This window comes from Trachinotus anak, unplaced genomic scaffold (genome assembly GCF_046630095.1).
Source record: "Trachinotus anak isolate AG129_WGS33_773 ecotype Australia unplaced genomic scaffold, CSIRO_AGI_Tana_v1 ptg000003l, whole genome shotgun sequence".
Taxonomy (NCBI): domain Eukaryota; kingdom Metazoa; phylum Chordata; class Actinopteri; order Carangiformes; family Carangidae; genus Trachinotus; species Trachinotus anak.
Window position 1 is genome coordinate 8436096 of NW_027273854.1, and position 15301 is coordinate 8451396.

Consider the following 15301-nt stretch of genomic DNA (forward strand, 5'->3'; position numbering starts at 1 on the left):
GATCCATCCACTGGACCTTGAGCTCTGTCTCTTTGTCACCTTCACTTTAGCATCAAGAAAACATTCTTGTTAGGAGAGATGAGTCCATGTTTAAGATGGGGTCTTTGGCTTTTTTGGTGGAACTGGGTCAGCTTGTATCAAGGCCTGGATATCAGCGTGGCTTCCTTACGCATACTCATCAAATTCACCTCCCCTCCTGCTGTTCACTTCTCTCCCAGGGAATCCTGGCTCCCCCCCTTCTCCGTAAAGGAGTGAGGCCAGACCTAAAAATAGGAGCCGTTGTTCTCCCTGTTCTTCCCCTGCATACCAACCGCCTTCTCTCTTCCTGACGCAAGAGACCCACAGTTTTTCACCCATGCTGTCCCTCTGCCAGTCCATCATTAGTACCAGTGCACCGAGAATGGACCCGATTCTCCTCACTGCAGTCTCTGCCAGCCAGGCTTTCCGGGCAAACACAAAGGTCACCTTCACCCAGAGCTCTTCTGCGAAGTGGGCAAATTGAACTGCGCTGCCCCTGTGTTCCCCACCCTCCCTTCCCTGTGCATTTACACAAACACACCCACTTCCTCCCATGTCCTACATTTGTCTCCACCGCTGCAAGAAAAAGCTATTGAAACTGTTATTCATCGTCGCAGCGGTTCAGTCTCGCTCCGATATCAGATCCTACTGGTTATCGCTAGTGAGCTTTAACCAGCGTTCAGATCCTCATTACACATCACAAAAGGACATTATTAAAATCCTGCATTCAAAGAACTCATTGTGCAGAATGACCCTTGGCAGTGTTAACTGTATATATTACATAACTGGATTACTATTATATTATTACTGATGCATAAATGGGTAAGCAGTGTTTTAGTGTTGCAGCTAGTGGAGGTGGAGCTAATTTTGACTATTTGATGTATTGATGGACTCTTTACAGGCTATTTTCAATCTTAATCTGTATCATAAATATAGTTTTCAAATGAGTATAATAAAGTCAGAACTGTATTTCCCTCTGAAATGCAGTGGGTAGAACTATGAAGTAATATAAAGTGGATACTCTCAAATAAAGTACACCTAGTAGAGTTATACTGAAGTACATAACTGGAGTAAATGTACTCAGTTAGTCTCCATTAGCTGACAATTTGATACAGTTTTAGAGCCAATGTAAAACATTCACAGTCTGGTCCAAAAATACTTAACCAATGAAGTAATGCTGAATGATTATCTAATAGTAAAGGAGAGGCAAGGAGCTGTGTAAGAAGGATCATCAGCCTGTAGATCAAAGATAAGCGGGTGTAAATACCACGCCAGAGTATTTTTTTTTACACTGGAGCTGGAACAGTCCAAGAGTCGGTTTGCCAGCTTCTTGACGAGACAGAAGGAGCCCAGCCACGGATCAGGCTCACAGAGATTATTTATAGAGCTGAGTGGGCTTCACGGACACAGGCGTGGAATGTGTCAGGGAGAAAATGCATCATTGATCAAAGCCTGCTCAGAGACGTAGTCTTATTTTTTGCCAAACGCTGAGCAGAGACGGGGCTTTGGAAGAAAACAATAGCCCTTACCGAAGGCTCCATGTGTGCTGTGCTATAGTAAGCTCGCCTGCTCTTCTGCCCACACACAGTCCTCTGCACCTACACAGGTGACTGGACTTCACTGAACACTTGCCAATTTTAGCCTCCTTCTCTTTCTCTACTCCAGCATCTAAATAGCTTCTCGGCTCTGGATTTTTAAAATACATACATGGTGGGTGTTTGGACAGTGATTGTGCTGCACTTGGAGGCAGGTGTGTACCTCCACAAAAACATGTTGGTTTTACAGCGAGGCAGTGTGTGTTTGTGTGTAGGTGGAGATGAGGAGGTGTAGAAGGGAAAACAGGTCTGTGGAATTGTAGGCATCCATTATGGATGTTTGTCCCCTCGTGAATTTCTCTTCAATGTACACCTCGACCGAGATGGAGACAAACACAGATTCACCATCAAGGTCAGGCTGCGGTTGTGTGCGTGTGTGTTTGTGTGGTGGTCTGTGAATGCCACAAGGCACATCTGTCAGAGGACAGCACAGGATGCTGCTCCCCCTTAATCTCACCCTCTCTCTGGTCCCGTTGAGGGAGTAGAGGAGAGGCAAAAAAAAAAAAAAAAGTGAGGTGAGGTGTAGGCAGGATGGAGGCGGGGAGAGGAGTGTAGCAGAGGTGTCCTGTACTGCAGCAGCAGCAGCAGCAGCAGCACAGCTCTCTGGTGGCAGGCGGGGGGCACCTTTCTCTCCCTGCCATTCGCTGCATTGCAGACGGTAGTCAAGGTTATGCCTGTGTGGCCACATTGACAGACCGGAGGATTGAGGATGCCGGTGCAGGAAGTCCGAGAGACCACGATTATGCTTTGGCCAACTTGTGACCTCTTTGTCCTGTAATGATTTTATTTGTAGCTAAAGAACAAATCCCGCACCAAGTCCCTCATCAGTACCTGATGTTTCTGGGGCTTAAAAACACTGCATCATGTTTTTTCTTACACTGCACGGATAACTCTTATTTTCCTCTTTGTTGCAGACTTACCTGTAATCTTTTGGCGTTTTCATACAAGCATTGTGTCTGAGGTGGAGGGTAAATGCCGCGGAGATGCGTGGCACAGGACTGGCACGGTGACATTTGTTGCTAATCAGCCTCCCGCTCATCCTCAGCCTCCCCTGTCTGGCTGTGATAAACATGTCAGTCTCAGCAACGCTGCAACACAGAGGACCGCAGGCTGTATATGGTCAGTGCTTCAGAGAGGGCCCAAGCAAAGTTTCACTGGAAGTGGATCAGAGAGAGGCCACATCTGTTAGCATCGCACATACAAGCCACCGTAACATTCTCACTTCCTGTTCAAAGTGAGCTGTAGTCATCCATACACACACTGAGAAGAAACAGAAGATCTCCACATCCTGTATATGTCTGTGTATGTGTGTCTGTGTCTGTGTGTGCGTGTACCCAAAACAATTCCTCTGGCTTCCTCTTTTGTTGTGCCTGAGCCTCAAAACAGCTGCATCTGTCAGATATTATTGAGGAAGTGATAGATCATTTCCCACAGGGTGGAAACAGTCAGCACACCGCTAGTCTGACCTTAATTGTTTCCCAGTATCAGTCTTATCTGTTTAATGGTGTTGTATGAAAGGATGTATGTGGAGAAGGAATAAGACCAAGAGGAACCGAGAGAGGTCACAGAAACTGGGTTTACTTTGCAGTTTTGCGCAACGTCGACTTTTATTTTTGGTTTTAGAAAAGTCAAGAAAACACACTTGCGAATGGTCTGTGTTTCCATCGAGTGATGTTATGCGAATAAAGCTGTTTTTCTTCTTGTGCAATATCATGACAATTAATCGTGACAGTGGTTTTGCCAGCAGTCTGGTTCCCGGGGGCCTGATACGGCAAGTGTCACAACTTGAATGCGAAAAGTGTATTTCAGTTTTGCAAAATATCAGTTTGTGGAACAGTCTGAAAAAACACCTCGTGCCAGCGTATACAATTTTTGTGACATTAGAAAGCTTTTTAAAAATCCACGTGTTTCCGTTGCAGTTTCAAATTGTGCATCAAGCAGGTTGATGGAAATGCACCAAGAGAGAAAGACAAAGGAGGAGAGTGAACAGTACTGAGAGAGTGGAAGCAACAGACTGATGACAAGACCCCACAGTGTCAGTGTGTCGGTGTCAACTATTATCCTTTCGCTGGTCATCAGTTTTGCAAACACACACGGTCTGTCACACCCCTCTCATCTTTGGCAAATGCAGCCAAGATCCGGTGCCTGTGGCTGAAAACCATTTGGGGAAATGAGAAAACGCTGCGGTAATAACTGTAATGAGAGGAATGCTTTGAGATGCGACAACACAGTTTAATTAAAGCATTGCAGACCATGGGGGAGTATTAAACATAGTTATATCTGCTAGGACTCAGTGAGTGCCTCCAGCAGTGATATCGGTGAGGGTCTTGGCGCACAGCGAGCAGTTTTGTTATACGTCTGTTGTCAGATGAAAAGCCTGCAACTCAAATAATTATTGACGTTCAAGGTTTTATTTGAAGCACGCGCTTTCCATGTGCTTTAAATTACAGCACTTCAACACTGGTCCCACTTATCCAAAGAAAAACTGCTGCAAGAGTTAACAGCATACTATTCCTAACATAGGCGACATAGGTTCAGCTTGTTTTTCCAGATAAAACTAAGTTGTTCTCATATTTTTTCTTGAACAGGAAGTGACTAATCCAAGCCTAAAAACAGGAGAAAAAAAAACTGTTTCCCACACAGAAGCTAAGCAAATCCTCACCTGACCTCTCTTGTCCTCTTGGTGCCTTCAGTATTAAGTGATCAAGGACCAGCTAATCTGTCGAATATGAGGTTTTTGAAGGAAGTCCACCTTCTTTCAAGACTTTTTGTCTGTCACCATCACTTAAAGATTGAATGTGCAGTAGTTGAGAGTGCAGCTTTAGGTAGTGAAAACCTTGGAATGCTTTAAGAGATAAAAATTTTAGATGTTTGGATGCCCCTTAGTGAGAATATAACCCTGTCTTCTCTGTACACTCTGTTCAGGGACACTCAGACACATTAGCTGAATGGGGACACAGGGCCTGTGCAGCGGTGGAGTAGTTAATGGAGGAGGCGCGAGATAGAAATGATGAGTATGAGCTGATAAAACAACCTTCAAACAGTGGAAAGCACAATCGACAGGAGATTTTCAGGGAATCCAGGGTCAGACAACCCCCTGTCCATATACAAGGATTATTTTGTTATAATTTAACACAGCTTCTACAGAATTACCAGCATGACCTGACATGCGCACAATCAGTCAGAGTGAGTGGGGGCTTGGACTGACAGCACACACCTTTGCCGACAGAAGAGATTGACCACAGACCAATAAGACAGGAAGCTGACTGTGAGGAAATCTTGAAGGGGATGTGAGTTGACCCTGCAAAAGAGACTCCCTCTGACTCTCTCTCTCTCTCTCTCTCTCTCTCTCTCTGTCTCTCATGCTTAGCAACAAGCATGCACACATGAGCACACACACACACACACGCAAACTCACCTGAACAGAGCTTATGAAATAGGTTCTGCGAGAAATAATTGGCCCCATTGGTGACGCGAGGTGATGGAAAGCTTGAGGAAAGCAGCCAGGGAGGATGAGTGTGGTATGACAGAGAAGCCACAGGAGAGCCTGATGTTGGTGCGCATGTGTACGTGCATGTGTGCATTCAAATGTGCGTAGAACTCAGACAGGTGTGGTAGGATTTATGACCGGACCTGCAGAGGTGCCACACTGAACATATTGAGTGGATTCATGAAAATAAATGGACTTTTAAACACAAATGCTTTGCGACTTCAGTATTGAAGCCAGGCTGCAGCACTTTGTCCTTTTTCCTGTGTTTCCACAGCTCGATAGCATTGACCTCCCCACTCTCTGTGGGCCAGTAATTAGTGAGACTGTTTGGTGCTCTTTGGCCTGTTCAGAGTTCTCTGAGGGATTTCCACTTATTATCTGAGCACAGAAAGAGTGTTAAGAGCAGAGCCGGGGCTTTACATTCAAGGCACAACGAGCATCGTGCACAGTGTACCACCTGGATGAGAATGTAAATCCATTCGTGCAGTGGGACAAACACGAGCACGGCTGCATACGCTCACGCGCTTTTCCTCTCAGACCCTTGATTTTCTCGCCTATTCACACATTATGCTCGTGTTCTGCAAAACTCGCTGTAAGATGGTACGATGAGTTGCACAGTGTGCGGCTGAGACCAGCGCTGAGAGAATTTAAGCAGCCGCCCACATGAGAGATTACTGTGACAAACAGTGACAGGCCCGACTTCTCCCTCCCTCTGACTCTCTTTCCCTCGTCTGTCTCTCTTTATTCTCTCCATCCCTCCCTCGCCTCTCCCGTTTCCAAAATCTGTACTCACTTCAAAGATGCTTTACTGGCATGACAGATAACAATGCCATGTTGCCAAGCCAAAATGTTACTGACATCGTATTTATCTCTCCACCCCTCTCTTTCCCCCTGTGAGAATTTAGTTTTTCAATTTGAATTAATTTGCTTTATTGGCATTGAGGTCGCAGAGCATTGCCAAAACATCTAAACAAATGAGGTTAACATTAAGCTCATTAAACTTCTTTCTCAATTTCTGTCAATTGCTCCTTTTATCTTTCCTTCTTGCATATACACAATCTTAGCATAGATCCACTTTACCTCTCTCTCTCTCTCTCTCTCTCTCTCTCTCTCTCTCTCTCTCTCTCTCTCTCTCTCTCTCTCTCTCTCTCTCTCTCTCTCCACCCAGTTTTGGGGAGTAGAGTCTGTTAGAGAGTGAATGATGTCCGCCCCAAGCTGTGTGTGGCAGAATTCAGATGTCAGTTTGTGTAACCGTCTTGGATGTGGGAAGGACGAGGCCCTGTGTTGCCTTGGGGTGCTGGTGGGCGGCCTAGACTTTTGGAGGAGGGAGGGGAGGAAGTAGGAGGAGGAGGAGGAGGAAGGGGGGGTGTTCTGCTAATGACCTCCCACCTACCTCATCCATGCAGACTGGGGCTCACAGAGCGATGAAGTGCTTCAAGGCAAACGCCTCTGATTCTTCATGTCTAGTGCTTCTGCAGGGAACAGTGTCTGGCTTCCATCAAAAAAAAAAAAAAAAGATAACACGCAACATTTTCAGGTCATCCTCACTTGTTAATTTCTTTTTTTGCAGCACATGATTCCATTATTTGGTGCATTTTTTAACATTTATTTTGTACAAAATCTTGCCCAACCTCATTTGAGGTTATATATATAATGTCACTATCATTGTTTAGAGGGATAAGAATAAAAAATAGTGGAATGACTCAACCTGGACGCAGTGAATTCTTGCTCTGTTTTTCATCTAGGCAGGCAGCACTTCATCTAGAGTTGTTCCGATACCGAAACTAGTATTGGAAACACATCCTCTAGTGCCTAAAATATGGTATCGGGTATCAGTGAGTAACTCTATGCACCGACCTGATGCCATATAATTTATTCATAAACACACAGTTTCACACAGATAGAACAACAGTTTTCCCGGAAATCAATTCTTCTTCTCTGCTCTGAAACAGTAGCTTACACAGGAAGTTGTGCTGTGCTTGTGGTAACTACTGTTATAGAGAGGTGAATGATTGATTTCCAGTAAATATGTAGCGTTAGCCGTTAGCAAAATGTCAGCAATTTGGCAACATGTTACACTGGAAAGTCCAACCAATAAAAAGGCAACGTGTACAGTATGCAAGGCTTTAATATGGAGGGGTGGTAATAAAAGGAAGATTCAACGGTGCTCGTGTCTGTTCATGTCATACAATGACAGCAATCACATCACATCCATACAGGTTTAGTAGTATACCGCTGTTTTTTTTTTTTAATGCAGTGATATCGGTTCAGTACTTGGTATTGGCTGATACACAAATCCAGAATCTGAAAATCAGAAAACATGGCATCGAAAAATCTCTAACTTCCTCCAGACAGTACGTATGTCAGCTACTATGATGAAAATCATCAATGCGATCATTCGAGGGGAAGATATTTTTTACCATAGCTGTGATATTATCATTGAGATAGAAATAGTAATTAGTTACGCAGGGCACTCTGATGATAACACTTCATGATCAAAACACAGTGAGTTTGTGGTGTCTGTGTGTGTTTGATTTCTCCATGTTTGACATGTCAGTATGAGGTGTAATGTGCCCTAGCTGTGACTATTTGTCTGTCAGGATGTTCTGTATGTGTGCAGACGTTGATCCTGTGATCCCCCAGCACGCATGGAGGCAAACACAACACACATACTGTGACTCACATTTCTGGAGAGTACGTCATCAAGGGGGCTCTGCTCTGCTCTGTTCCATCTTCACTCCCCATTACCCACGCTCCCCTGTTGCCTTATTCACCAATGCACATTGCATACACTCACACACACACACACACGCACACAAATGACACAGTAGCTCTGTGGGCGAGACCAACTGAGCCTTGCCTCACTACTTTTATGCAGACCCGTTTTAGAGTTGAGATATGAGAGGCGCAAAGGAGTAGCGAGTGGCAGGCAGCCAGCACAGCCGTGATGAGGAGGTGGGATGGTTGGAGGTTTGGAGGAAGTGGGCCACGGTAGTGAAAGAGGCAGTATGTCTGGAGTCCCACAGGAAGAGCTCCAGGGTTGAGATTCGTCCTCCATGTGTTCGAAATGGGACCGGGCAGCTCAGCTCAGCACTCTGGTCATACTAACATTTGACAATCCTGTGGCTGAGACATGCTCTCCTATTAGCCCTCAAACGTTGAGTATGGTGTTGTTCTGTATTTGTCAGTGTGTGTTGAAGCAGTCGAGCGAGAGGACTTTTTAGTTTGGCTTGTGCTTTCTGGCATAACAAGCGATCAGGCAGCTGAGGAAGCCCTTGGGAGTTTTTGTCGGGGTGCTTGTGCCGCATGCACACAGGCACACAGAAACACAGGCACTCTACAGAGAGATGGAGCAGGTATTAGTCTTTCTGATAGTGCTGTGTTCCAGGACATACAGCAGACCGGGGGGAGAACAAGAAAACCAAGCAGATGTATGTGTATAGCTTTGCGTGTTGATATAACAATAAGTGCTTATAGAGATATAGGAAAGGAAAGATACGAAGTAGCTTGTCCATTGTGCCCCACCGTGACATCACGGTGGGGGCAGTGCAGTGTAACAGGCAACCTGAGAGCTCATGTTGCAATAATTGCCTCCCCAGAGTTCAGTTCTCCAGTGCTCAGGGTGCCCAACGTCAGGGTGTGACAACAGTGACGGGAGAGCGAGTGTGTGACATACCGCTGCCCTTCAGAGGATGTGCGTCTCGCTGCCCGCCCCGTCCCCAGCAGCTTCACCCTTCCATCAGGGAGTGTTTGACCCAGCCCGGAGCGGCGCAGTGCCACCACAGGAAAAAGGGGGGAGGTGTGGAGGATTACCAAAATACCCTCACATCACCGCAGCAACAGCAGCAACAGGCAGTCAAGCCAGAAGCGCTTGAGCAGAAATACACACACACATAAACAGAAATACTGACATCTCTACCAGGAAAGACCCCAGGGGCTGTGAAAAAGTGGTGAGGGGGTGAAAGCAAAGTGTGGACGATTGAGGGAAATGACAGCTGCATGTAGGGAAATAAAGAGCCAATAATTGGAAAAAAAAGGATTGTTGAAAGGTCATTTAAATTTTAATGAAATTATTATTCATTATGTTGTTATGTTATTCATGCATATGCATGCAACACAGAAATCACTGACCAGCCGAGTAATTCATCCTTTACCTCTAGGTCGTCACACAGGAGTCCTATGATTCATCAGTCTTATGAGTTTGCATTTAAATTTCAGTAGTGTGAAATGAGCCTGAGCAAACCCACAGTTTACCTGCTTGGTTTTGATTGAGAGGCTGAGGCTAACAGCTTGCTACCCTTCCTGGCTGTCCAGCTAATTGTAACAGCATGTTAATGAGACACGAGATTACCCCTCCACAGACACACACACCCTTTGACCCACTGTGGCCTCTTCCGCCCTGAAGAAGGTCTGGAAACAATCAGACCTGAACTGATCTCCCCCTCATGCCACACGCTCGGTCTGCTTTCCATCTCACAGAGCTTTACTCACATACCCCCAATACCCCAGTCAATGTACATGTCCGTCTGGTGAACACTGCAAACAGCTCCAGAGGAGAGAGTTGTTAACTGTAGTTTTCTGTTACATGATGAGAGGAGCTGGCTCATGACATTAAAGGGCACGACATTTTGGCTGAAATGTGATCCTTTGATTACGGCCTCCAGATTTATCCCCCACTTCAGGCACAGTGGTTTGTGGAGGATCTTTGAGGAAATGAAAGCAAGACAAAGGGAGACTAGGGATATCAATACTGTGGTCTGTCTACATCTTACGTGAAGTGGGTGACAAGTTCTTTTCACTCCTAGGTTACCTCTGCGATAGACTTGGAATTGTATTATCCTGCAGCTGAACCAACAGCTCCCTCCTTACCCTCACAGTCTTGGCAAGGTTATATGCATAACCATGTGCCTGTGGGTCTTGGCAGTAGCTCTCACAACAATTGCATGCAAGTATTTCTCAACGGGGAGGAAAATAAATGCTTGAATAACTCTATTTTAACACCTACTAACACTCTTTTGACCTAGGTGGTCCCAGTATCACTGGGCCGCAGCACACCATCTGGTGTAAGATCAGTGAAGACACTGACTAAAATTTCCACAAGGTATTTTCATCCACATTAAAGAATGATCTGTATTTCTATTTAAAGTTTCTTTTTTTCCATCTCTGAATAATTGCAGATGTGGAAATTATGACACTGAGTAGTTATGTGCAGGGAGAAGAGATAGAGGTCGTAAAACAAGGGCAAAACCAGAGAGCGATGATCGTGTCATTTCTTCAGCTTTGCGTCAAGTGGTGCTCATTAATTGTGATGAGGTGCCAGGCGTCATGTGCCTCATCCACCGTCAGGTGGAAGATGGATGGCCCTGATGTGTCTCACTGTGGCTAGCGTTGAGCCATGCTCTTGGGAGATCCATCACACCTGTACAGGCAGTCACTGTCTTGGGGGGAAGACATACTCACTCACTCACTCACTCACTGCGCTTTCTGGCATTCTTTCTACAAACTTAGAAAAGATCAGAAGATATGGAACGAGAAAGAGAACAGAGCTTAGGCGGCTTTGGTTACATTTATTTAATACTGGAGGTGTTGCAAGTTATCAGAGATCGGCACTGACATGTCACTTCCAAAGAAGGTTTCACAAAAATAATTTGTTAGAGAATTTGTCTTCTGTCCATTTTAACAATAACACTCTCAAAGGCTTTGTGTCTAGAATATTTTATGTGTAACAGTAATTTGTGGATTGGTTTAGGTTTGATTTAATGTACTGCTCTCTGTGGTATGCATTATTCAACAAGCCCATTTTCCAAGCCCTAAACCAGGCCATCTGCATTCATGCTATCTAGCTAACCACAGCCCTGGAAATAGGGCAGCACTGTCTGTCTGCTTTCTGCCAGCTAGGCTTGCAGACCTAAAAGCTGCAAAAGTTCAACCATGTCCTGGCAGGTGGTGTTTGAAGCAGCTGTTTTTACTACTTTGACAAGTTTGGCCTCTGCCGGGGTTGTTGTAGATAGACATTCTCCTCAGAGCTTCAACAAACATTGCAATGACTGAGGAATCAGCGGGAAAGAAAGAAATGTATGTTGCCCACATGAGGTTGCCCACAGGATTAACATTTAACCAGCAAATCTCATTTTCAATTATAAGGCAACATGAAACAGATCTTAAAGTTATTAACTTTGTTTGAGAGATGAAACCATTCTAACATCAGCCAAGCCAAGACTCTTACACTATCTCCAGCTTTGCACCCTGTCATTACAGCCAGCAGTCCTCTTTTTAAAAGAAGCAGACCTCATACGCTATAGTACAGTTTGTCCCAGAGGAAAAAGCCCGGAAGTCACTCTATCTTCACATGCTATGCAATTTAAAATATGAGCAGAATAATTAGACAAAAGGATGTGCATTTTAAATAAGCATGTAATTATCTCTGAGGCTATTGGCCTGTCATAAATGTATTATCAAAAAATACTGGTCCCACATGGTTCCCATCCACCACTGTATTCCATCAGCATAAAGATGAACTGGAGAGCAAAGAAAGGAAATAAAGACAGTTGAGTTTTTAATGGCAGTCTATTAATATCTTCAGCATCTCATCACAGTTTACTGGTAAGAATGGTGTATCATATCCATCTTTGTTTCATAATACTGCTACTACTACTGTTACCACTACTACTACTAATAGTAATAATACTAAGACTACTACTACTAATAATAATAAATGTTATTTAAATAGCACCTTTCAAAAAAATGTTACAAAGTGCTAAACAAAGCTGAAACAAAATAATAACCACCATGATTAAAAGATCCAGCAAATAAGATAAAATCAGGAAAATAAACAAATAAAAACTATGGAACAGGAAAAATAAAACTTTGGGCTCATATTAATAAAAGGCTTTTTTAAAAAAATAAGTTGTAAGAAGTGATTTCAAAGATGGACTCTGCCAGCCTCACTTTCTCAGACAGGGTCCAGAGCTCAGAGGCCTTGAGGGCCAATGCTCAGTCACTTTTAGTCTTGAAATGGGACTTATGAACATCCAGATGGCTGTTGTATTGACTGTTTTTTGCTTTAAACCTGAATATAGTGAATTGCAAACTATACACAACGATACAATTTTTAACCAAGATATCTTTCTCTACTCCAACCATCCCCCATCCCATTCTGTTTTCAGGATGGTTCCAAACAGAGGCAGGTGAGAAAGAAAACGGTGTCCTTCAGCTCAATGCCAAGTGACCGCAAGATCAACAGCACAGCAGCTTGCATGGCCTTCATGATGGAGGGTTGTGAGATGAAAAAGGTGCGCTCCAACTCACGTATGTACAATCGATACTTCCTGCTGGATCCAGACATGCACTGGCTTCGCTGGGAGCCATCCAAGAAGGATTCGGAGAAGGCCAAACTGGAAATCAAGAGCATTAAGGAAGTCCGTTTGGGAAAGAAAACTCCTGTTCTGCGCAGCAATGGTCTGTCAGATCAGTTCCCTGATGAATGCGCCTTCTCAATCATCTATGGGGATAACTATGAGTCCTTAGACTTAGTAGCCAGTACAGCAGATGTTGTCAGCACCTGGGTGATGGGCCTCAGGTATCTGGTGTCTTATGGCAGGCACACCGTGGACATGGTGGAGCCTAGCCAACCGAGTCTTCGAACATCGTGGATTGGCTCAGTGTTTGAGCTGGCAGATATGGAAAAGGAAGGACACATAGACTTGTTCAGAGCCACTCAGATAATCAAGGGGCTCAACCCAGGAATGAAAGAGTCTAGGATAGAGCTGAAGTTCAAGGAACTTCAGAAAGCTAAAGACCAATATGGAGAGGCAATTAACATGGACACCTTTGTGGAGGCCTACTGTGAGCTCTGCACACGGCCGGAGATTTTCTTCCTACTAGTGCAGTTCTCCAGTAACAAGGAGTATCTGGACAGTAAAGATCTGATGCTATTCGTAGACGTGGAGCAAGGTGTGGAAGGTGTAACGGAGGACATGTGCAGGGATATTGTTCAGAAATTTGAGCCATCCGCTGAAGGTAGGGAGAGGAGCTACCTCTCTATTGATGGCTTTACACACTACCTCCTTTCCTCTGAATGCCACATCTTTGACCCCCAGCACAAACGTGTGTGCCAGGATATGACCCAGCCTCTGTCCCACTACTATATCAACTCCTCACATAATGCCTCCCTTCTGGAAGACCATTTCTGGGGTTCGTCAGACATCAGCAGCTACATCCGAGCTCTAAGGATGGGCTGTCGCAGCATTGAAGTCATTGTATGGGATGGCCCTGATAATGAACCAGTGGTTTACGTAGGTAGCTCTGTAGCCTCACAGCTAGCTTTCTCTAAAGTCCTGGACATTATAAACCAATATGCTTTTGAGAGCTCTGAGTATCCCCTGATTCTCTGCTTGGTGACCCACTGCTGCATCCCCCAGCAGAGGGTCATGGCACAGCACATGAAGAAGATTCTTGGCGACAAGCTGTATGTTGAACCCCCCAACAAGGAGGAAAACTACCTACCCTCTCCTGAGAAACTGAAAGGTAGAATCCTCATTAAAGGTAAGAGGCTACCGCCTAGCTGCACTGATGCTGAGGGGGATGTGACAGATGAGGAGGAGGGTCTGGAAATGTCCCGGAGAGTGGGAGCTGATGAGAAGGACCAGCTGAATGGCTTGGGCTTCAAGAGACTCAGACTGTGCAGGGAGCTCTCTGATCTTGTGTCTCTCTGCAAGTCAGTCCAGTTCAGGGACTTTGAGATCTCCAAGAGGGACCAAAAATATTGGGAGATTTGCTCCTTCAATGAGGTAGATGCAAACAGGTTTGCCAACGAGTTCCCAGAGGAATTTGTCTGTTATAACAAGCGCTTTCTCTCCAGGGTATATCCCACACCTATGAGAATTGATGCCAGCAACATGAACCCCCAAGATTTCTGGAAGTGTGGCTGCCAGATTGTGGCCATGAACTACCAGACCCCAGGCTTGATGATGGACCTCAACCTTGGCTGGTTCAGGCAGAACGGAAACTGCGGTTATGTTTTGCGACCAGCCATCATGAGAGAGGAGGTGTCCTACTTCAGTGCCAATGCTCGGGACTCCCTACCAGGGGTGTCTGCCCAGCTTCTTCACATTAAAGTCATAAGTGGGCAGAATCTGCCAAAGCCTCGCGGCTCTGCTGCTAAGGGTGACGTCGTGGAGCCCTACATATATGTGGAGATCCATGGCATCCCTGCTGACTGTGCTGAGCAAAGAACCAAGACAGTGTCCCAGAATGGTGACAACCCTATTTTTGATGAGAGTTTTGAATTCCAGATCAATTTACCAGAACTTGCAGTACTGCGCTTTGTGGTGCTGGATGACGACTACATCGGAGATGAATTCATTGGCCAGTACACCATCCCATTTGAGTGCCTACAGCCAGGCTATAGACATGTCCCTCTACAGTCTCTTACAGGAGAGTTCTTACCCAATACCACTCTGTTTGTCCATGTAGCCATCACCAACAGGCGGGGTGGAGGAAAGGCACATAAGAGGGGTCTGTCTGTCAGGAAGGGTAGGAAGGCCCGCGAGTATACCACTACCAAGACCACAGGGATCAAAGTAGTGGATGAGCTCTTCAGAGCATCCACCCAGCCCCTCAGGGAGGCCACAGACCTCAGAGAAAATGTGCAGGTAAGGAATTACACTTAAAGTGTTTATGAAACACAGACACAAACCATTATTGATTTTTTTTTTAGAGCAGGAGGTTTTGTTTGAACCTCCTGCGTCTTGGTTCCCTTAAACTTTGTGATGATGGGCTTTGTCTTGGGATTACTGACCTGCTCTGGTAAACTGTTGACACCTTTTCCCTACATCTGTGTTCATTATGTTGATACTGCAAAACAAAGATCCCTCTTTGATTGGTGTGTTTGTGGTCTGAAAGTTTGGTTACACTCATTACCTTGAGTTTTGGTGAACTGGTTCCCCTACAGTTATTTCACTTGATCATCTCTGTTTCTTAGAGCACTTGATCTAGGTAGCTTGAGTGCACTGTAAATAGCTTAGGTCATATATGCATTAGACATTCTGTTTTTGTTTGCGGAGCAGGGCTAATGGGCACCTCTGCTGACAACAATATTGCTGGTCTGCTCTTAAAAAAATACTTTTTTAATGGGATAACATCTTATCATACACATCCACATCCAACATTTTAAGTCTCTGAGCATAGAGTAGATGCT

General features: G+C 45.0%; 1 protein-coding gene across 2 annotated transcripts in view; it reads left to right on the forward strand.

Annotated features, from left to right (window-relative positions):
• LOC139614432 (inactive phospholipase C-like protein 2) overlaps positions 1 to 15301 on the forward strand; it is a 67442-nt gene that overhangs the window by 29068 nt on the left and 23073 nt on the right. For both annotated transcript variants that reach the window (XM_071471697.1, XM_071471705.1), the window contains one exon: positions 12270 to 14756. In XM_071471697.1, the coding sequence (XP_071327798.1) occupies positions 12270 to 14756 (2487 nt within the window). The remainder of the gene's footprint in view (positions 1 to 12269; positions 14757 to 15301) is intronic.